General features: G+C 60.2%; 4 protein-coding genes across 10 annotated transcripts in view; 1 reads left to right on the plus strand and 3 right to left on the minus strand.

The window, feature by feature from the left end:
- Positions 1–6,526, plus strand: part of ZMYM3 (zinc finger MYM-type containing 3) — a 32,761-nt gene extending 26,235 nt beyond the window's left edge. For 3 of the 4 annotated variants that reach the window (XM_066202519.1, XM_066202518.1, XM_066202520.1), the window contains 10 exons: positions 65–180; positions 335–509; positions 1,060–1,206; positions 1,919–2,022; positions 2,416–2,584; positions 2,706–2,857; positions 3,307–3,421; positions 4,311–4,565; positions 4,651–4,768; positions 5,173–6,526. In XM_066202519.1, coding sequence (XP_066058616.1) covers positions 65–180; positions 335–509; positions 1,060–1,206; positions 1,919–2,022; positions 2,416–2,584; positions 2,706–2,857; positions 3,307–3,421; positions 4,311–4,565; positions 4,651–4,768; positions 5,173–5,371 — 1,550 coding nt within the window. In that variant the 3' untranslated portion in view covers positions 5,372–6,526. Of the gene's footprint in view, positions 1–64; positions 181–334; positions 510–1,059; positions 1,207–1,918; positions 2,023–2,415; positions 2,585–2,705; positions 2,858–3,306; positions 3,422–4,310; positions 4,566–4,650; positions 4,769–5,172 lie in introns of those variants that run through there. The other variant, XR_010723652.1, reaches the window with a different exon arrangement.
- Positions 6,514–8,245, minus strand: LOC136300260 (gap junction alpha-3 protein-like). The gene has a single exon (XM_066202530.1). The coding sequence runs from the start codon at positions 7,961–7,963 to the stop codon at positions 7,067–7,069; it is 897 nt and encodes a 298-aa protein (XP_066058627.1). The 5' UTR covers positions 7,964–8,245; the 3' UTR covers positions 6,514–7,066.
- On the minus strand, positions 8,165–11,700 carry GJB1 (gap junction protein beta 1). 2 transcript variants are annotated; one of them, XM_066202528.1, is made up of 3 exons: positions 11,620–11,642; positions 10,401–10,516; positions 8,165–9,717 (listed from the first exon to the last, which is right to left on the minus strand). In XM_066202528.1, the coding sequence occupies exon 3, from the start codon at positions 9,703–9,705 to the stop codon at positions 8,866–8,868; it is 840 nt and encodes a 279-aa protein (XP_066058625.1). In that variant the 5' UTR covers positions 9,706–9,717; positions 10,401–10,516; positions 11,620–11,642; the 3' UTR covers positions 8,165–8,865. The 2 variants fall into 2 exon arrangements, with proteins under 2 accessions (XP_066058625.1, XP_066058626.1); XM_066202529.1 differs by lacking the exon at positions 10,401–10,516 and having other exon boundaries at positions 11,620–11,700.
- A 3,422-nt stretch (positions 11,701–15,122) lies between these two features.
- Positions 15,123–21,133, minus strand: part of NLGN3 (neuroligin 3) — a 39,181-nt gene continuing 33,170 nt past the window's right edge. For all 3 annotated transcript variants that reach the window (XM_066202481.1, XM_066202480.1, XM_066202482.1), the window contains 2 exons: positions 18,278–19,067; positions 15,123–17,877 (listed from right to left, as the gene is read on the minus strand). In XM_066202481.1, coding sequence (XP_066058578.1) covers positions 17,040–17,877; positions 18,278–19,067 — 1,628 coding nt within the window. In that variant the 3' untranslated portion in view covers positions 15,123–17,039. The remainder of the gene's footprint in view (positions 17,878–18,277; positions 19,068–21,133) is intronic.

Below are 21,133 nucleotides of genomic sequence, written 5' to 3' on the forward strand. Positions count from 1 at the left end.
GCAGCAGAGCTGGGTGGAAGAGCTTCTGGGATTAAGGTCACTGATGTATTTTTGCTCTTGTCAGAGGCTGACTGGAAGCCCCAGCTGGTTGTGTTGCCAATCCCCGTCCCGATCTTCGTGCCTGTGCCTATGCATATGTACTGCCAGAAAGTACCTGTGCCTTTCTCCATGCCTGTCCCGGTAAGCAACAGCTTCACCTGCTCCTATTCTCCTACTGTTGTGATCCTGCCTTGCTGAAGTCTCCCTGCTTCTCTGTTCATGCTCTTCTCCTGCCTCTGCTTTTGTGTCAGTCTACTGAGTGTCAGTTTTCTGCCTGGTGTGCTGCTGTCCACAGGTGCCTGTGCCAATGTTCCTGCCCACCACACTGGAGAGCACAGAGAAGATTGTGGAGACAATTGAGGAGCTGAAGGTGAAGATCCCCTCCAATCCCCTAGAAGCTGACATCCTGGCCATGGCTGAGATGATTGCAGAGGCTGAGGAACTGGACAAGGCCTCCTCAGACCTGTGTGGTAGGTTCTGCCATGGCTTGGTCTGGTCCAACAGCTGGGATCAAGAGGGCTCCAGCTCTTGGAGCTAAAACACGTGCTGGGATTGTGGCTCTCCCAAAGCCTTTGAAAAGGAAGCAGGGAAGAGCAAGTCCTCAGCTTCTGCTGAGGAGGTGCCAGAAGGAAAGAACTGCAGCAGGGAGCAGTGTCTGCCACTGTCCCGTTTGGGGTTGCCAGTCTTGTGGCACATGTGCAGCTCTCTTAGTTTATTCAGGTGGCTGTTCAGATTCTTCCCTAAAGCAGCTTCCATGCTACAAAAGATAGCTACATGCAGCCCTGGTCTTGCAGGATTTTTTACTTGGGGGCTGCATTCCTACAAATCACAGTGATGGGGGTTGTGGCTGGGAAGACAACAGCCTTCCAGTGTCTTGCTGTCCAGGGAAAGCTGGACAGCTCGGGTGTCATGGGGCTGCTCTGAGCACAGGGGCCCCAACTTCATTTTCCAGCTATCACCGGGAAAACAGACAAAAAACGTTCAAGAAAGTTGTGTTTACGATAAACTTTTTCATTTCAGACCTGGTGAGCAACCAGAGTGCAGAGGGTCTCCTGGAGGACTGTGATCTGTTTGGACCAGCACGGGATGATGTGTTGGCTATGGCTGTGAAGATGGCAAATGTCCTCGATGAGCCGGGCCAGGACCTGGAGGCTGACTTCCCTAAGAGTAAGAGCTGGGTGACACGGGTGTGCAGGGCTGCTGAGGGTCTTCCCACTGCCCTCAGCTGTGTGCACTTACCTCCCCATGCAGCAGGGGTGGGGAGACCACCACTTCCGAAGGAGTGTGTGCTTGTCCAGACTAAACTTACCTGTTGTGAACATAAGACCCAGAGAAGGGGGAATGAGAAGCTGATTTTAACAGCACAAAGAGCAGGGCAGCAGCACTGGTGTGGAATGATGATTCCAGAGGATCCAGCAAGACGAGAAACCTAGACAGGCATGGCATCCTGAGAAATGGCAGAATTGCTGAGTGTCTGTTAGTAGAGGGTGGAAAAAGAGGCAGAGACTTGCAGGAGCGCAACAGTGCTAATGCTACTAGCAAACAACAGAATTGAGATGCCTGTGCCAGGCTGGCCAGGACACAGTACTGGCCTGGCACCAGGGAATGAGGAATGTTCCTCAGGTTTAAAAAATAAACCAAAAAAAAAAAAAAAAAAAAACTGTCATAAAGGAAAACGTGGGGTTCTCGATATTCTCTGAAATTTCAGCACTGTCTGCTGGAGCCTTATTTCCTTTTTTGGGCTGTGGCTAAAAGTTCATGCCAGGCAATGGTAGAGGATGTGAAGTGTTCCCTCTTTATTTTGCTGTCAAAATCAGACCAGCACAGGGGGCAGGATGAGAAGTCTCAACTGAGCCTTTCTGCCTGTGTTTCCTTTCAGACCCTCTAGACATCAACCCCAGTGTGGATTTCCTCTTTGACTGTGGGCTGGTGGGACCAGATGATGTGTCCACAGAGCAGGATCTGCCTCGAGCTGTCCGGAAGGTGAGTTCTCTGTGGGTACTCCCTGCTTAAAGCCCTTCGGGTCTGGAGTGGGAGCTGCCACCTGGGATGTACGAGGTGAAGTGTGCCGGAGTCTTTGGTGTGCTGGGGAGGTTGTGCCCTCTCCTTTCAGGGCATGGTTGGCCTTTGGGCCACTCCTTGAATGAAAATACTTGCTTGTCACTTCGGAGGAGCTTTGAATGCTACAAGTCATGTGACAGCTGGTCTCTTTCCTGCCTGTGACCCTCGTAACTAATAAGTTTTGTTGACTTGGCTGCCAGCAGAACGGTGCCTGCTGCCATGGCACACTGTAGGGAGCTGACAGTCAGCAGGTGTGAGGGGTGGCCAGGACCTGTCCCAGGTAGGTGCCCAGTCTCACAGAACACCTCTCTGCAGGGGCAGAAGCGCCTGGTGCTCTCTGAAAGCTGTTCCCGGGACTCGATGAGCAGCCAGCCCAGCTGTACAGTGCTCAACTACTCATATGGTGTGAATGCCTGGAAGTCCTGGGTACAAGCCAAGTATGCAGGGGGAGAAACCAGCAAGGGAGAGGAGCTACGCTTTGGCCGTAAGTGCCTTGTCTGGATGCAGTGGAGTGGCAGAAACCTCCCAGAAGCTGGAGCTTGGGGTGTTGAGGTGTTCCTGACCTTGTAGCCTGTTGTCTGAGGCTGCTGTGCTTGTCTCTGCAGCCAAGCCCATGAGGATCAAGGAAGATATCTTAGCCTGCTCAGCAGCTGAGCTCAACTACGGCCTGGCCCAGTTTGTCAAGGAGATAACGCGGCCCAATGGGGAGCGCTATGAACCGGACAGCATCTATTACCTCTGCCTTGGCATCCAGCAGGTGAGAGAGGCCTTGCTGCCCTCAAGTCCTCTACAGCCAGACTTGGGGGTCAGATCTGGTGAGGGGAGCTTTTACCCTTCATTGTGCCTTCTGGGGACGCAGAGAGGCTGGCTGGACTCTCCTTCAGTGCCTCAGCCCAGGACAGCGTCCCACCTGGTTTGGTCTTTGTTCCCAAACTCAGAGGGTAGGGTGGCAACTGTTCCCCAGCCTTGCACTCTTCTTGCACATCTCTAAGGAGGGCTGGGGGAACTCCCCAAGCTCAGGCCCTTTTTCAACACCAAGTCTGCTTTGCCATGCCCCAGGGTTTTCCTTGCAGCTCTCAGAAGTCTGCCCAGCAGCTCTAGTGGTGCAAGGAGGGGTGCTCTACATGTGTGCCCTGGGCTCTCTGGGGAGGGTTTGCCTTCAGGTGCTGCTGTGTTTCTCTTGACTGTGTGTTCTGTCCTTTCTAGTACCTGCTCGAGAACAATCGTATGGTGAATATATTTACAGACCTTTACTACTTGACATTCGTGCAGGAGCTGAACAAGTCCCTGAGCGGCTGGCAGCCCACAGTCTTACCAAATAGTACGTGTCTTCAGAGTACCTTCAGTCCCCAAGTATATCCAGTTTGTGCTTGTAGCCTTGGATCCTCTGGCCTGATTGTGCTCCCCCAGCTTCAACCCTGGCACAGGCAGCACAGTCCTGCTGTGTGTTGAGGTCATACTGACCCAAACCAACTGCAGAGCCAGCGTGGTTTACGCTTCAGCAACTTCTGTTGCCCACAGTCAGGGTAGCTGTGAGCAGAGCATGTGTGCGTTGTATCCTGGGACAACTTGAATCTTTAAAACCCTTCACACTGATGTCTCCAGCCTTTGGCAAAGGAGGATGCCGAGCCAGGAGGCACACTGGTGCATGTGTTTGTGTTCCCAGCGCATGGATGAGCCCTGCACAGGGTGCTAGGCCTTGGCCAGTGTTGCTGTGCTGCTGCCTTGTGAATGGACTTAACTCAGAGCTCTGCAGAGGCTTTTCATGATGCTGTGATCTGGGCTGCCTTCCCTGCTGTGTCTTGTCAGTAGTTAGTTCTTAGATGCAGCCTCATCTCTGCAGATTGACTATCCTAGGCAGAGCCATTTGACTCCATAGCAGTGTATCTAGGCAGGAGCTGGCCAGATCTCTCCTGCCTACTGCTTCTCCTTAATCTCTCACTGAGTGTGGTGGGGCAGTGACCTGGAGTTCGCTTTTTAGCCATCTGTAGTGATGAGCAGTTAGGATTTATTTGGGTTCTCACCTGTGGTTTGGCTGTGATCTGGAGAGGCTTATGGCTGGGCTGAGCTGTAGCTCTGCTGGTGGCTCTGGAGAAACAACCTTGTGAAAAAAGAGATCAGTCTTTTGCAGTGAGTTTTCCTGGGCAGGGTGATGGGATTGCCACAAAGCCACTGCTGCTGTAACCTGGTTCTCCCTCCGTGTGTTGCAGACACAGTTTTCACCCGTGTCGAGGAGGAGCACCTCTGGGAGTGCAAACAGCTGGGTGTTTACTCACCCTTTGTGCTTCTCAACACCCTCATGTTCTTCAACACTAAATTCTTCGGGCTGCAGACAGCAGAGGAGCACATGCAGCTCTCCTTCACCAACGTGGTGCGCCAGTCCCGCAAGTGCACCACGGCCCGTGGCATGACAAAGGTGGTGAGCATCCGCTACTACGCTCCTGCCAAGCAGAAGAAAAGCCGAGGTGGGTCTGGGGGGACATCTCTGTTCCTCCCCCTGCATCCCCCCATCAGGATCCAGCCATGATCCAGCTCTCTCCCTTTCTGCAGATGGCGGCTCTGGAAAACGGAAGCGTGATGAGGAGGTGCCGATGCTGGAGCAGCGGGAGAACAGGATGAATCCCCTCCGATGCCCAGTCAAGTTTTATGAGTTTTATCTCTCCAAATGGTGAGGCTTTCTCTGGAGTAGAGGCATGTGCCATTTTGGGGCTACTGCTTAGTTTTGATGGAACCCTGTGGAGTGACTGCTGCTCTCCAGACATTTGTACATGAGCATGCAGTCTTGCCCAGGCTCTGTTTGAAAGACTAAGTTTGAGAGAATGCTTCCCTCTGGCCTCTTCCACTTCTTGCCCTTCTCCAGACTGGCAGGAATGTGCAGTAGGAGTTCGGTGCTTGGGTGGTTAGGGGGTTTTAGCCTTGAACAAGGAGCTGTAGGCTGAGTTAGTGTCCTTATCCTACTGAATGATGATAGGCTGTGACGAGCTGTGAAGGCCCCTTGCTAAACACATCAGGCTGTCTGAGCCCCTGAAGCTGATGTCCCAGGTGATGTCTCACCCTGCTCTCTCTCCACAGCCCCGAGAGCCTGCGGAACCGCAACGACGTGTTCTACCTGCAGCCCGAGCGGTCGTGCATCGCCGAGTCGCCGCTGTGGTACTCGGTGATCCCCATGGACCGCAGCATGCTGGAGAGCATGCTGAACCGCATCCTGGCCGTCAGGGAGATCTATGAGGAGCACAGTCGGCTCAACAGCCTGGAGGATGACGTGGACTAAGGGCGAGGTGCTGCTGGACTGACTGCACTCCAGCCCTGGACGCCTCATCTTGCTGCTTCCCATTGCAGGGCAGGGGCCATGCAGCATAGGAGGGGATGGTGCTGCAGCACTGCTGTCCCTGCATCATTACCAGACTTGGACCTCCCACCCTGCTCGTTACAGGCATCCCCTACGTACGTGGCCCCCACACTCAGCTGTCTCCAGTTTTGGCTGCTGGGTGAGCCATCTTCCCCAGGGCCTGTTCCCATGGCACAGGAGTGGCAGAGTCCCTGGGGCAGCTCCCCTTGCCCAGCCCTGTCCCTCCCCTACCCCTACCCTTGCCCCTACCCCTCTCTCCCCGTGCCCCAGAGCAGGAATTGCACAAGATGCAATGCACCATTGGACCAGTGGCCCTCAAAGCTTTTACTTCCCTCTTCCTTTAGCATTCCCTCACAAGGCTGGAGGCATCAAGGCAGGAACACTAGCTCTGCTGCTGGGGCAGGATTGTCTTTTCAAACCAGTGGGCATGGGCCACAGGCAGCCTGAGAGCTCTTGGGTCAGAACTTTTGTCCTGGGGTGGGAGAGATTTGGGTTGGTTGCAGGGAGTGGATGGAGCTCGCACTGGAATTTGTGGGCAGAGATCCGGCCTTGCTGCAGGGATGCCTCCCTTGTGTGCAGCCAGGATGCCTCCCTCTCTTTGGTCAATGTTTGCTGAGCCTGCTGAAAACTGATGGGGATGAATCTGTGCTAGTGCTGCCCCTCTTTCCACTGTTCCCTGTCCCACCATCCCCTGTGCAAGGTGCCATCAGTGGGAACCTCCACTCCAGCCAGGGGCCCAGGCATTTGCTGGCAGAAGCAGGGAGCCCTGCCTGGCCTCTCCCTCCCTTCCACAGCCACAGGCTGCCAGCACCCTGCCCAGGGCAAGTCTGGCTCCAGCTGTGCCACTCCGTTCTGCCTCCTGCCCCTTCTCGTGTTCTGGTCGGTTTTCTTGAGCTGTACATGGGTCTCCTGTTGAGCCTGTATATATTGTTCTGGGCCCTGGCCTGGGGCCATCTGTTCTCTGTGTCCATGTGGAGAGTGAGCTGCTCACCAGTCTTGTTGTAGTGATGCCAGGGCGGTAGGACTAACCCTGTGTCTCTGGAAACTATTCATTTCAAATAAAGATGTGGAAAACTTTGGCAGCCCCTGGTTTTTCCCCCTGGGCAGGGTGAGCATTGTAGGAGAACAGGGCCCGTGTCCCTGTGCTGCTGTGCACCTCACTCCTGTCCATCCCAGCCTGCACTTCCTACGTTACCTGGGCCCTGCTGTCCTGCCAGCTCTGGCACGTGGTGATGGCCCCTGCCCCAGTGGCCACTGGTGCCAGCATGGCATGCCCTGCCTGTCCCTGCCCTCAGTCCACAGTGCTGCTGCCCCACCCAACCCAGCAGTGGCCCTGCCCTGGCCATGCAGGGTGTCCATAGGATGGAGCAGCTGGAGAGCAATGCCATAGTGCCTGTGAGCAGAGCAGGAGTCAAGTGAGGTGCAGTACGTTTTATTTTTTTTCCCCCTTCCAAGCTCTCCTCTCAGCCCTGCTGCTCCCAGGAGTGCCAGGAGCAGCTGAGCAGTGTCCCCAGGGCTGTGCCCAGCTCTCACACTGGCCATGGGCTCCATGGAGACACAACCACCACTGTGACCACCCATGCACTGTCCAGCCCTGACCATCCCAGCAGGCCACACTTACACTGCCAGGTCCGCCGTTCGCATGTCCCTGTGGGACCCACCAGCCACCCCTAGCCATGCACCCGCCTTCTTCAGAGGTGCCAGCCCATGGGGGGGTCTGCCAGCAGGCAGGGGGCTGCCACCCCTGGGCAGAGTGACATAGGTGCTGCCAGGCCCTACAGGCCCACCAGGAGCGGTTAGGATGCGGGACTTGGGGCCTGGCCCCCGACGGCACTTGGTGAGACCCAGGTGGTAGATCTCCACCAGGTTGAGCAGCAGGGACACGCAGGCCACCCCCAGCATGAAGAGGATGAAGATGGTCTTCTCAGTGGGCCGGGAGATGTAGCAGTTGACCGTGTTGGGGCAGGGCCAGCGGCTGCAGGTGTAGAGGGGCTTCAGCTGGAACCCATACAAGGCGTACTGGCCCACAATGAAGCCTACTTCCAGGAGAGCCTTGAAGACAATGTTGCAGATGTAGGTCCTCAGGATGGCCCCCCGCATGCACACCCGTGCCCTCGTGCTCCCTGCAGGGAGCTGGGGCTGCCTGGGGCGCGGCCGCCTGGCCCCGCTGCCCGCCCGTGCTGCCGCTTGCTGCTGTGCCTTCTCCTCCAGGTGCACCAGGTGCAGGATGTGGCCCAGATACACAAGGCTGGGGGTGGAGACAAAGATGATCTGCAGGACCCAGAAGCGGAGGTGGGAGATGGGGAAGGTGCTGTCATAGCAGGCATTTTGGCAGCCGGGCTGCTGCGTGTCACAGGAGAAGCCAGACAGCTCGTCACCCCAGACCCGCTCCGCGGCTGCCCCCAGCACCAGGATGCGGAAGACGAAGAGGACGGTGAGCCAGACCTTGCCCACCACCGTGGAGTGCTCCTGGGCATTCTCCAGCAGCCGGCCCAGCAGGCTCCAGTCCCCCATGGCACGTGCCTGCGGTGCCCTGCAAGACAGCCACCCTCCAGACACAGCCACCCCACAACCCGCCAAAATGCCACCCCACTCCCTGGTGAAGCAGGTGTGCACAGACCCAAGCCAAGGCTGTCCCAGGGGACGCCCTAACCTGTCACAAGGAGGGCAGGGGGAGCAAAGGCCTCCAGCAAAGAGCTGGGAGCACCACGGGAACAACCGCGGTGGCAATCCGGCATGGGGACCTCTCACCGTAGACGGTGTGTGGGGCAGAGCCCGGTGCTCCCGCGCCGTCCCCTCCTGTCAGTGGGGTGATGGGGGATGATGCTGCGAGGCCCCTTCCCAGCAGCTGGTCCCCAGCTCCTCCGTGGGGTGCGGACAGGTCTGCCTGCTCCGTCCGTCCGGTCACCCAACGGCGGCGTGGGGTTATTGGGGCATGAGGCAGCTGCGTGCCCCATTGGCTTTCATTGTGACTGGCACATGAAACAGCCACTGGGGAAACTTTTCCCCTCTATTTTTGGTCTGGGCACTTTTCTAATTATATTCGGGGCTGCAGGGGCTGGTGCTGGGGGAGTGCAAGCCCTTGGACACTGATCAATGCCACCCAGGGGTCACTGGTCGCTGCTGGCTGCCGGGCAACACAGCCACAGCCCCAGCTCAGCCCTGGCACTGCAGCCCCCACAGCCCCTCATGGCACCCACCAGGGCTTGGGTGCAGGGATGGACACCCCACACTGGCACCCCAGCTCCCGGCATATCCCAGCCAGAGCAGAAAGGAGGGAGGCAGCACCTGAGAATGGAGATTTAATGGCCCAAGATGCCCTCCTGGCCATCTAGGAGAGCCTGAGGGATGCTATCCTTGGGACAGTAACAGGCCCATAGGGCAACTGTGGGGCCAGGGCCCCTGCAGTGGTGGCCCTAGCAGGCAGAGCAGCGGTCACCCTTCTCCTGCAGCCCAGAGTTGCGGCGCAGCATGTCCTTGAGGGAACCGTCCTGCTCTGTCAGCAGCTGGTTGATCTCGTTCTGCTTGTACTCAGAGGAATGCTTGTGCCCATAGAAGGAGCCCTTCCCCGACGTGGGGTTGGAGTGGTGCTGGCCTCGGCGGGCACAGGCCCGCACCACCAGGTAGACCAGCTCTGCCATGTTGAGGACGATGCAGACACTGGAGGTGACCAGCATGAAGACAGTGAAGATGGTCTTCTCAGTGGGCCGGGAGATGAAGCAGTCGACAGTGTTGGGGCAGGGGTAAGCCTCGCACTTGACCAGCCGCATCATCTGGTAGCCTGGGTAGAGCATGTAGAAGATGTACATGAACACGGCCTCGAAGAGCAGCCTGAAGACCACGCTGCAGACGTATGTCCACCACAGCGAACCCGCTATGCGCATCTTGTGCTTCTTGACCTCTTCCATGTGCTTGGGATCCGCATGCCCTGTCAGCACCAGCAGCTTCTTCTCCTGGTGCTGCTGGTAGGCCACGTGCATAGCCACGAGAAGGGCTGGTGTGGTGACGAGGATGAGCTGCAGCGCCCACAGACGGATGTGGGAGATGGGGAAGAAGTGGTCATAGCAGACGCTGTTGCAGCCAGGCTGCTGGGTGTTGCAGGTGAAGGCAGATTTCTCATCCCCCCAGACGCTCTCGGCTGCCACCACCAACACCATTATCCGGAAGATGAAGATGACGGAGAGCCAGATGCGCCCGATGGCCGTGGAGTGGCGGTTCACCCCGCTCAGCACCGTGTACAGGCCGGCCCAATTCATCGTTTCTCACGTCTGCAGGAGAAAGCGGTGAGAGGGTGTTAAGAGCAGGAAGGACCCCTGGCTGAAAGCCAGCAGGTCCTGGCTCCAGTGGCAACAGCCCCAGGAGGGACTTCGGAGCAACTGGGTGGTAGCCCTGGCAGGTGGAGCAGAATCGACAGACAGGAAGATGGACAGACAGGAGGATGGCAGCATGGCTTCTGCTCCTAACACGGCTCAAGGCAGCATTTTGGCCACCCATAGCAGGCAGGAGACTGGCTACCCCAGCAGTGCCAGATGCTCTAGTCCAGCCACCCCACACTGGCACAGGAATCCTGCTGCCACAGAGAATGGGGGTGAAGCTCCCACACCTCCGCAGGGACACTCAGTACCCAGTGCTGAGCTCTTTGGCTAGGAATGGTCCCAAGGAGCTTCCTGGGCTCCACCGCACCAATGCCTCCCTTTGTCCTCCCATTAACTGCAGGAGCACGGCCAGGGAGCCCTGAGCTGGGCTCCCCCTGTGCAGCCCTGCACTGCCACTCTCCCAGAGCCATCCTTGCCCAGGGAACACAGGACGACCCCACTCCCAAGCACAGACCCCCGCCCCACCAGAGCCACCCACTGTCACTGAGCAGCCCCAGGAGCTGCTTCCCACTCCCAGATGAGTCTGTGGCTGGGACCAGCCACCCCCCAGTGTGGAGGATCCAGGTGACGCGTACCTGCCGGTGAGGAAGGGTCCTCGCAAGCTGCCCCCAGTGGCCCCTCTAAGGTCTCATGCCTCCCGCAGGAGAGCTCTGCTCCGCCTGCCCTCGTCTCTCTCTGCCACTGCCCTGCACTGGAAGTCATATGCTGCTTTATAAACTATTTACATACAATGGGGCCTTTATCGGCCCCTGAACAACACACTTTAGCATTCAGATCTAACGCCCTGACTTCCGCCCACCCTGGCCAAACAAAGTGCCTGTGTGCAGCATTCCCGCTGCTCGGCCCTGCACCCACTCCCACCTCCCCGCCACGCCCCGCACCGACCACGGCCCCCCCAGCCGCGGGGTGCTCGGGGCTCTGCCCGGCGGCACCCACGCCACACACATCGCCGTGTCACCCAGGGCGTCTGGAGGCCCCTTTCCCAGGAAGCACGGCCGAGCCGAGCCCAGCTGCGTGCCCACCCCGCATGGCCGGCACAGGGCACTGGAGCAGGGGTCTGGCATTAAGGACTGATGGACCGCCGTGGGGCTGGGTGGCACTGGGTACCGCTGCTGTGACTCCTGCCATCTCCTCAAGGCTGTGGTGCCAGCAGCAGCAGCAGCGTCTGAGAGGGCACCGGAGCTGCCCCACGTGTGCCGCTGGAGACGTGGGAGAAGGTCCGGAGGAGGGACTGACGCTGGCTGTGCGCTTGGGGCAGCGCTCCTCCCCCGAGATGGACTCACTGACTCTCCCCTACTGCTCGGACATGCTGGTGGGGACAACAATCCATGTGCTCGCACAGCCCCCGGGCCCCTCAGGGCTGGAGTCCCAGCCACACCGTCACACTGTGCCCCATCTCAAAAGGACAGCGCCATGTCCCTTGGGTTCTGTCCCCAGCCTCAGGTGTGGAGCAGCACACCCAGTAAACCCTACCAGATGGGTGCCTGTAGGTTGGCAGGGCAATTAGTGCCATCCCAAATGCCACCTCCCCCCCTCAGCCCAAGGTGCGAGCACCCGGAGCTGTGCAAACGGTGGCGGCCAAAGCCCGTCCAGCAAAGCTGTGAGGACGCGGCTTGTGCCCACGCTGCCCCTCTCTCCCCACTCCCGCCATGAGGGCCAGCACTGCCGGCTCTCCTGTCCCAGGCCCAGGGCCGAGCCCGGTTGTGGCCCCCACTCTGCCCCCCGCCCTGGTGGTCCCCAGCTGGGGGACGTGCGGCCACCCCCGCAACGGTGCTGTGCCCTCCAGGCTCTCACCTCAATCACCGGGACAATCAATGCTCTTTGGGATTGCAGCAGCCTCCAGCGCAGCTGGACTTTATACTGCCCTGCAGGAACTTCACCCACCCCCTCCCAAACAGCCTTGCTCCTTCCACGACTCGCCAAGTAAACACCGCAGGTGTGTCCAGCCTAGTTCACACCCACCCACATCCACCACCGCGGCTGAGCATCCCCCGGGGCCAGCCCTGGGGCTACTGCAGCATCGGGGCAGGGCCAGTCCCCCAGAATGGGGCCAGTCCCGGGGCGATTTCTGGTCCCCGTGGCCCCACTCCCCTGCTGTGAGCATCCTCCCCGCTGCATTCCTTTGCAAGCCGGGCACATGCACCGTGGCGGAACCCTGCTTTCCACCCGGGGGATGACTCTGGGTATACCCCCAGCTCCTGGAGCACTTTGATTTGCTGCTGCAGGTTGCCGGCTGGTCCCTGGGGAGCCACCAATACCCAGATTTAATGTGTAAAAGAGTGCTGCCGGGAAAAAGCAAACAGCCTGTCAACGATTAACTCAACTCGGCTGGCCCGCTTCAAGGTCCCGCCGCCCGGCACCCCGTGTGGGACATAGCGATCCTGCGGCTCATCCCGGGCCCCTGGGCTGGGCTGCAGGAGCCCTCGCATGAGGGTGACAATGGTGCCGGTGTGTCCCACGTGGGGACGGCAGGGTGGCACTGTGGAGCGCCTGGGGTGCCCCCGCTGCGGGGCGGGGGGCCGTGAGATACCGGGGGCCGGTGGTGCAGGACGGCTCGGGGTTATCGGGGCCAAACTTACCTCCGATAAGCCGCCGCCGCCGCCTGAGTCAGCAGTGGCCGGCGAGGAGCGAGAGCGTCAGAACCGCCCAGGCCCCGCACCCTGGACGGGTTCTGGGGGGTAGCGGGGCAATACCGGGGGACACTGTGGGCAAGGAGTTAATGGGGCCAGGCTGGCGGGATCAGGCTGGGTGGGGGCCACTGGGGAGATCAAGAGGAGGGCAGACTGGTGAGCACTGGGGTGCGCTGAGCTGAGTGGGACCAGGCACGATGGGAGGTTGGCACGGGAGAGGGGTGCCTGGGAGCCAGTCTGTGGGTCTGACTGGGGGGCGCTGGGAGCCAGGCGGGAGGTCACTGGGGATCACTGGGAGCCAGGACAGCGTGACTGGGGGGCGCTGGGAGCCAGGCGGGAGGTCGCTGGGGATCACTGGGAGCCAGGACAGGGGTGACTGGGAGGCGCTGGGAGCCAGGACAGGGGTCACTGTGAGGCGCTGGGAGCCAGGCTCGGGGCGGCCGGGGGGCTCGGGCCGGGCGGCGGGGGGGGGTCGCCGGCCGTGGCACCAGGTGGCGCTGCGGGCCCGGGCCGGGGGCGGCGGGGCCGCACCTGCCCGCGGCAGCACCGGCGGGGCTCGGCGTGGGAATACCTCGAAAGTGTAGTGAAAATGGAGAAAAAAGCCAACAGGAAAGAGGAGGAGGAACACGGCACGTTGCTGTCCAGCACGGTGCCCGCCCGCTGTCCTGGCGGGGAGTTGGCCGGGAGGAGTAGAGGCCCCAGGGGTGGGCAGGAGCGCGGGCAGCCCCTTCGCCTGTTGGCTTAAGCTAAACTGCAAAAGCCATCGGTCAAGGACAGGCTGTGCTGATCAGCAGTGGCCGGCACTGCCTCCAGTTCTCAGAAAAGTGCCCCGCCCGCGACCACGTGGGACAGAAGCGGGCTCTTTGTTAATGGCGCTAATTGTGAAGTTAATCGGTGTGTGAAGTTGCAGCGAAGAGGTCAAAGACGTGGGCACGCCTAACGCAGACAAGCTGATGAGATGGGACGACTGAGCCAGCATGCGGGTGGCGGGGCTTGGGGTGACGCAGCTGCTGGCACCCTGCTAGGGTCAGAGAACTCGCAGCCCACCAGTCTGTATCGGTACGATGGACGAAATCAAGCTTGAGCCATCACTGAAACATCTCCACTGTCAGGAGGACTGCGGAGGAGGCTTCCGGAGTCCCCTCTCCCCGGCCGTTCTGTTCCGGGCAGGGCTGGCCCTGTGAATGGCTCAGCCTCGTCACTGGATGGCCACTGCAGTGCAGGGGCCGCTGGGCTTCCAGGCTTGGACTGGCAGCAGCACAGGCATCCCTGGATCCAGGCTGCTGTTCTCGGAGAGACAAAACCCTCTGGTCTGAGTCAACTGCCAGGAAGGTCACTGGCAGTGGGTGAGCACAAAAATCCTTTGTGCTGCAGCAGCACAGGGCAGAGGGGGTTGCAGCGTAAGGCTTAACAGCTTGTCCTGCCTGCCTGTGAGTCTGCTCTCCTGTGTCCTGGGTGCCTCAGAGGTGTGGGGAACAGGACCAGGGCACTATCCCAGTGATGTTTCTGTGAAGAGCAGCATCCTTGCCCTCCTGCTGGCTGTGAATCCTCGAGTAGCCAGAGGCCAGCCACAGGTCACTCACTCCCTCCCATGCCAGGGACACCTTTGCAGTTGAGTTCCCTTATGGTTCTCCTTGCCAACAGCCCTAAACATGTCCCCTGAAGCAGAGGATGTCCCACAGTTGTCACGCAGATGTTAGCTGTTCATCCCCTCTGGGATACAGTGTCCCTTGAGCTTTGCCAGGTCTCTAAAGAAAAGCTGTTGATGGTCAAGGACACCCTGGACAGATGGCAGCCTCAGGAGTTTTGCAAAGGCAGTAGCATGATAGCAGTGGGTTGTCTGTCACCAGCTTGCCTTGGGGTCCTGGTAGGGTTGGCCAGGCTGGCACATGTGGCAGCATGCAGCTGGGGCTGTGCAAGGATGAGGAGAAGGGACAGAAGGGCAGAGCAAGCCCCTAAGCTGCGGCAGAAAGGCATCACCCCTTCAAGAGGCCACTAGGCATCCTCTGGGATGCCACAATGGGCAGCACCAGGGCTTTTAGGGGAGTCCAGCACAGAGTCTGGAGCACGGTGCTGAACAGGGTCATGTGTGCCTGTGGCGCTGGAGCCGCAAAAGTCCCCCGGGGCAGAAGGGCAGAGTCCCACACTCAGCTTCCTGCACAGCCTGTCCCCCTGCCTGCCCCGGCTCCCCTGGCTCGGGGCCTCGGCCCTGGCTGCAGTGTCTGCACGCTGCCTGGAGGCAATTCGGCCCCCCCACTCCGTTCCTGGTTTCCATGGCAACTCCAGTTGAAATTACATTAAAAAGAAATGAAACCAGCAGCTTTTCTGTTTGGCAGGTAGGGGGAGGGGAGCTCAGCTGGGGAAGGCTGGAGAAGGGGTTTGAAGTTTGGAGTGGGACAGATGCATTCCCACGTGGGGTCCCAGGGCTGGGGGCAGCAGGGCTGGGGGGATGTGGGGACACCCCCCCACTGTGGCACTTGGTGCTGGCAGTACGGTATGGTGAAGCTGGCATGTGTGCTGCACTGGGGATCCAGCAACCTGACATGGTGAGGGGATACCAGGGTCCTCCTGCTGCCTCTGTGGGGTGGGTGCCAGCACAAGGCACCCCACCCAGCCTGGTAGTCCCCAGGCTCTGCATGCTCCAAGAAGAGGCGAGACACACTGCTATTAAAAATATCACTTCTGTTTTATTTGGAATTTGTTACTCTGCGCGGGTGACAGGGTATAAATACATTCTCCAACGAGCATCCTCACCCTCAGCCCTGTGCGGGGTGGGGGCCGGGGTGGGGTGCAGGGCAGATGTTGTGCTGGCCCCGGGCAGCAGGGCCAGCAGGGCCATCGATGCGCTGGCCCTGGGCAGTAGGGCCAGCCGGCACCGGTGCGTCACGGCCGCCAGCACGGGCAGCGTCTGCCAGCCGGACCGTCTTGCACAGGGACAAGATGTGGTGTCCCCACAAGGACCTGTCCCTTTCTCCTGCCTCCCCAGGCCCCAGGTGCTAGTGCTCACCTTGGGGGGGCTGAGACTGGGGTACCCCCACATGGGATCCCCTGCAGCTCCTTCTCCATGCCCGACCACACCAAAGCCACTTGCCTAGAGCCACGTGTGACTCGGTGGCCACAACAGCCCAGCAGATGCCCCAGCCCCAGCACAGGCGCTCCCAGCCCCACACAGGCTGCATCACCCCCAGAGTCCCTACCCAGGCGTCTGTTCCAGCTGCACATCCTGGATGCTGGAGCTGGGGTCACCCCACGGTGGGGTAAACCCCCCAGTGGAAGCAACCTAGGAGGCAGAGTGGATGTTGGTGAGCAGCTCACCCTGCTCCTGTCACCCCACTCCTGCAGCAGGCTGCAAATCACTGGCTCTGCTTTCGGGCAACAGCATGGGCAGGGAGGGCGCAGCATGGCCCTGGGGCAGTGGTGAAGGGATGTGGGATGCTCCTGGGGGAGCAGGGCAGGGGGGGGAGCATGAGGGGCTATCCTGGGCTCACGGGAGTGAACAGACAGTGCTCGGAGCAGGTGATGCCCACGCGGGGCGGTGGGTGGCACTGGCCAGTGGTGGCAGTGAGGGACCGGGGCGGGGGTGCTCGCAGGCAGGCCGTTGGATAGGCTTTTTGGCTGAGATACGTGGGCACGGGTGACAGAGGAGGGAGAATATCAAAAAATACAAAAGAGCGCAGCCCCACAGTGCAGGAGGCACTGCCCTGCCTGGTGCCCACCCACGGCAGGCGGGCGCCGTGGGGGGCCGGCACCGTGCGCACACGCTGGCTTCTAACTGGCTTTTTATTTTATATCAAGAACACTTGGTTTTAAAATCTTTACAAAGGACAAAACGCGGCGACTCCGTTAGTGTGTAAAGAACTAAAGATCTGCTTAAAAAACGTCTCTGCAAAGAGAAATGACTGACACAAAAGAGATTCTCTGCAGCGCAAAGAGGGGCAGAGGTGCCAAGTCTCCAGCCCAGGGCCCCACTCTCAGGGTCCCTGAGCCCCGGCACCAGCCCCGGCGCCCGCATCCAGCACAAGGCCAGGTCCCTGGACCCTGCCCATTCCCTCTGCCTATAGCACCATGGCCTGGGGCCACTTCTCAGCACAGTGAAGGAGCCTTTTCCAGGGCTGCCAAGATGCCTGGGGCTGTCTGGGCACTGGCCGAGAGGGATGCCCGGCCCCGCTCCTCGTCAGTCCCAGGGTGCTCGGTGGGCTCAGCACTGGGGATGTGATCGCCCCACTGGGAGGCACAGCCACGGCACTGGGAGCCCCATGGCCATCGACAGTGGGGTATCCCCTGCCCACCCGCACGGGTGGGTTGCGCAGGGTTACACCGTGTCCCTCCTGCACCCCGCTGGCGTCCCGGGGCAACCCATGGGACCCTGAGGCCAGGAGAGTCAAAGCACTTCTCAAAAGTTAGATAGGAACAAAAGAAAGCGCTGGGGCCACTCTGGGACCCCACAGGTCTCTGGGCTGGGAGCTGCACCGTCCGTGGGCGCTGCCCCTCTGTCCGGGGGCTCCGTGGGCCCCGCCGGTCCCTCTGCCAGTGTCTGCTGCGTGTGTGTGCGTGCGTGCATGCGTGTGCGCCGGCGGCGGGCAGCTATACCCTGGTGGTGGAGTGTGAGTGCGGAAGCCCCGTGCTGTTGAAGCCGGCGGTGAAGGTGTTGTAGGGGTGCAGGGTCTGCAGCCCCACCAGCGAGTTGGGGATCATGGTGATGGTGTTGGGGGTCATAAGCGGGATGTCGTCCGGAGAGCGGCGCAAGGTGAGGGTGTAGTCGGGCAGAGCGGCCAGGCGCAGGGTGTCGTGGGATGGCACGGCTTCGCACTCGTGGTGCCCCTGGCTCACCTGCAAGGAGGGCATCTCCTCATCAGGCGCGTGGGCGATGTCGTTGGAGGCGCCGCGCTGCGGGCTGGGCTGCCTGTGCGTGTCCTGCCGGCGCTTGTCCTTGCGGTAGTAGAGGGCGGCGAAGGCCAGCACGTTGAGGAAGAGGAGGGAGGCGCCCACGGCGATGGTGACGCTCAGTTCGGTGGAGTAGTCGCGGGGGCTCTCGAGCAGCGTGCCCGCCTCTTGCTCTGGGCTCCACTTCTCCTTGCCGTTCTCGCTGTTGTAGGCGGGCGAGATGGCGGGGCGCTTGGTGGTCCAGATCTTGCTGTTGGGCCGGCGGGTGATGTGGGAGTTCTGTGTGGTGTCGGGTGGTGGCACTTTGGTGGTGGTGGAGGTGTAGTGGAACATGTCGTGCAGGTTGTACAGGTGGGGAACCAGGTGCTTCCAGAAAGCCACCTTGGTGGCCCGGTAGTGGTCGCGTACCCGTGGCTTCAGCCCAATGTGCAGGTACAGCTGGTCACGGGGGTTGTACTTGGACCAGGCCACCTCCTCAAACCGGTTGGCCTTGGTGTGGATGAACTTGGTGTCCTGGGGGACAGGCTTGTTGGGGTCCCTGTGAAACAGAGGCAGAACAGAACTAGCACCGGGAAAAGCCAAAGAAGCAAAGAGAGAGAGCTGGATGCAGAGACAGAAACTGAGGGGACCTTTGGCAGTGGTGGCACAGGGTGGGCTGGCAAAAGGTCTTGAATGACTGGGCAGCACCCAACCCTGGGTCAAGTCTCACCCATGGTAACCAGGGCCAAAAAGCCTCCCCACCCCTGTGGCTTGGCTGGGTCCTGTCCCGGGGCTGGCCATGATCTAAGCTTCTTGCTTTGTGGTTGATGCCACCTCTGGGCACAAGGGAGCTCAGTGTCCCACATCAGGCATGATAACCTCCCCACCACAGCAGAGCCCCAGGGAGTACAGCTGCAGTGAGTACAGACCCCCAGGGCACAGCACCCATCCCCACTCACCCTGTCTTGGCAAAGTTGGTCCAGTAGGTCATCACTACAGCGCTGAGCATGACGTCGTTCTTGGAGAAGTTGCAGGGAAAGAGGTCTGTGGGGCCAATCATGGGGATCCCAAACACGTAAGGCACCTCATCCCCGTGGGCTGCATCGGACCATGCAGGCTTCATCAGGCTCTGGCAGTGGTGGTAGAAGGCGTAGAAATAGGTGGGGGAGCCATAGCGGGCGTGCAGGTCGGCTGTCACCACTGATGGCTCTACCCACTGGTGGTCAGTGAAGAGGGCCACCAGAGTCTTGCGACGTGTCTCGGGGTTGTCCCGGTCGGCCCAGTCCGTGTACATGAACTTGATGGTCTCCCTCAAGGTGTCCTTGCCCTCAGGGTAGCCGTACAGGTTGTCTACAAAGTTGGAGACTGAGTAGTCAAAGTCACTGCCTGAGACGCCGTCCTCAGGGTCCACCACGCCCTCCACAAACTTCAGCCCTTCACCCTGGTTGACCCCCAGCATGATATCATAGTTGAGGAACTCGCCCTGCTCCATCAGGATCTCTGGGTCATCCGGGATCACATCCCCGTCAATGACTGGCCCGAAGGCCACGTGGTAGCGAGCTGGCTGGATGTCCTGCTCTACCAGCTCCTTGGCACTCTTCTGCCGCAGGCAGTCCACCATGTCCACGGTGTCCAGCACATTGCAGCCCACCTTGTCGGCCAGCATGCTGGTGTACTTCACAGGCTGGTAGTTCACTGCCCAGCTGGAGAGCGCGGAGCCGCTCTGGATGATGGCTCTCTGGAAGAGACCTGCAATACAGGCAAGGAGTGGAGGAAGCTCTCAGCAGGGTTCCAGCATCCCAGTGCTGCAGTGCAGGATGCAGCATGGAGAAGGCATTGATGCTCTTGTGTCCCTGCAAGGACCCAGCGCTCCAGCCCACACCTGGCCTTGTCCCTGAGCTGTGCTGCCTGCTGAGCTGGACTCACACAGGGGGCTCAGCTCGGGGCTGCTGTGGGGATGGCAGGATGACAGCTGGGAATGCAAGTAGGTGCTCCTGGAAGCAACTGAGGGCTGCTGTGCTCCCTGAGGATCCCATTGCAGGGGATGACCCAGCACCCCTGTCCTGGTGTGGGGAGAAGAGGGGCCATGGTTGCATCACAACCTGGCCTTGCCAAGCAGCCCGTGCTACCCCAGCCACCCCAGGGATGTGGTACCTGAGCCCCCGAGGGGCACACACTGCCCCTGGCTCAGCACCGTCCTCCAGCTCAGGTTGGCACCTGCCTCACTGAGGAGCCAGGCTGTGGGCTGGCAGCAGTGGGAGGGTTAACGCCTGCCTGGGGACACTTAACCCTGCCGTGTCCCACCCCACCGCTTTGTCAGAGTCCCCCTCGACCCCCTCCCTGCTGCTTCCTGCCCAGCTGGGGCTGCTCAGTGCCAATCCAGCCCTGCAGGAGCACGCTGCCAGATGCACAAAGAGGGCCTTTCTGCCACCAGGAACACAGAGGGAGTGGACTTTCGCCCTGGAAAACGAGGCCACAAAGGCCCTGGCCCAGGCAGAGAAATGCGTGGCTTCGCTCCAGTCCCATGTCAATGGTGCTTGTGCTCAGAATACAAAGGGTGGTGAGGAAGCAGAGCCTCTGGGCCGTGAAAGGCAGCCAGTCCGGGGTGCACCCAGGGGTCCCTGCTCTCTGACCAGCCCTCTCTGCACCCCAAGTGCTGCCTGCACCCCTGCCAGACCCCAGCACTTCCTTGCCGGGAGGGAGTGTTCCAGGTGATCCCTGAATGGTGCTGGCAATGGAGTGGGGCCATGGGGCTGCCCCGGCACCCTGAAATGCAGAGAACCCCTGTGCAACCAAGGCTGTGCCGCTCTGCGGAGAAGCAGAGCAGCACCTTCCCGCAACAGAAGTGTTCAGAGGCTCCTGGCTGCCAGCCACCATGTCCATAGCTCTTGTCTGCACGCACAGCCCTCACTCTGCCAAGTACCTGACGTACAGTCCCATGCACTGGGACAAAGAGAAGTCACAAGCTCTGTTTGTCACCTCCTGGTGCCCTAGAAAGCCATACCCAGCCTACAGGCTGGAGACCGGCCATGGGTTTGCTTGCTCTGCGCCATCATCCACGTGCCAAGGAGCCAGGATGGGGTTTCCTGGCTGCCTGGAGATGCTGTCCCAGCAGCAGCTATTGCACCCTGCCAGCAGCATCACTTCCCAGGCAGACCCACCAGGCTGGGCTCTGGCCCTGCCCACCACTGCCTGGGGAAGTACAGGGCAGCTGATGTCACCAGTAGCTGGTCATGTCCCCGATGGAGCCCCTTTGCCACGTCTCTGCATGGCCACATCCTGATCCAGAGGGAGCCAGGATTCTGTGAGACTCATGTCCTCCCTCTCCATGTCAGCACCTGACTGAAGCCTGACAAGCACCCCAGGGAGGCATCAGCACCCTGCACTCCACACTGGACCTCTCCAGCCTGCTGAGGCCCAGGCAAGAAGGTGAACTTCTGCCTTTCCTTCCTGTTCCCCTCCAAGGTGAGGGTCCCAACACACCTTGCCTCCTGCAGGACTGGCTGCCACAGCATAGTGGAACCAAGTGGTGAGGCCGGGGCTCTGCCAGAGGGTGGTTCGAGCTGCAGATTGCCACCAGCTGCTGCCAGCTCCTGATTGCCTCTTTGCCCAGTAGCTGAGACTGGAAACACTTCTGGGGGTGTCTGGAGCAAGCCCTGGTCAAAGCAGGGTGCTGGGTGCCTTGTCCTATTGAGATCTGGAGGGCTGGCAGGAAAGGGCAGAAGCCTCCATGGAGAAGGAGATGGGGCGAAGGAAGCAGATAAAGTTTGCCTGGCAAAGACTGCTCCTGCTCTGGCATGGCTGGCTGGGGAGGA

This window comes from Chamaea fasciata, unplaced genomic scaffold (genome assembly GCF_029207755.1).
Source record: "Chamaea fasciata isolate MVZ Bird 193981 ecotype frontalis unplaced genomic scaffold, bChaFas1.0.hap1 SCAF_22, whole genome shotgun sequence".
NCBI lineage: Eukaryota > Metazoa > Chordata > Aves > Passeriformes > Sylviidae > Chamaea > Chamaea fasciata.

Excerpts from the sequence above, each read along its gene's own strand:
- LOC136300260 (XM_066202530.1), bottom strand. The coding sequence starts at position 7,963 with ATGGGGGACTGGAGCCTGCTGGGCCGGCTGCTGGAGAATGCCCAGGAG.
- GJB1 (XM_066202529.1), bottom strand. The coding sequence starts at position 9,705 with ATGAATTGGGCCGGCCTGTACACGGTGCTGAGCGGGGTGAACCGCCAC.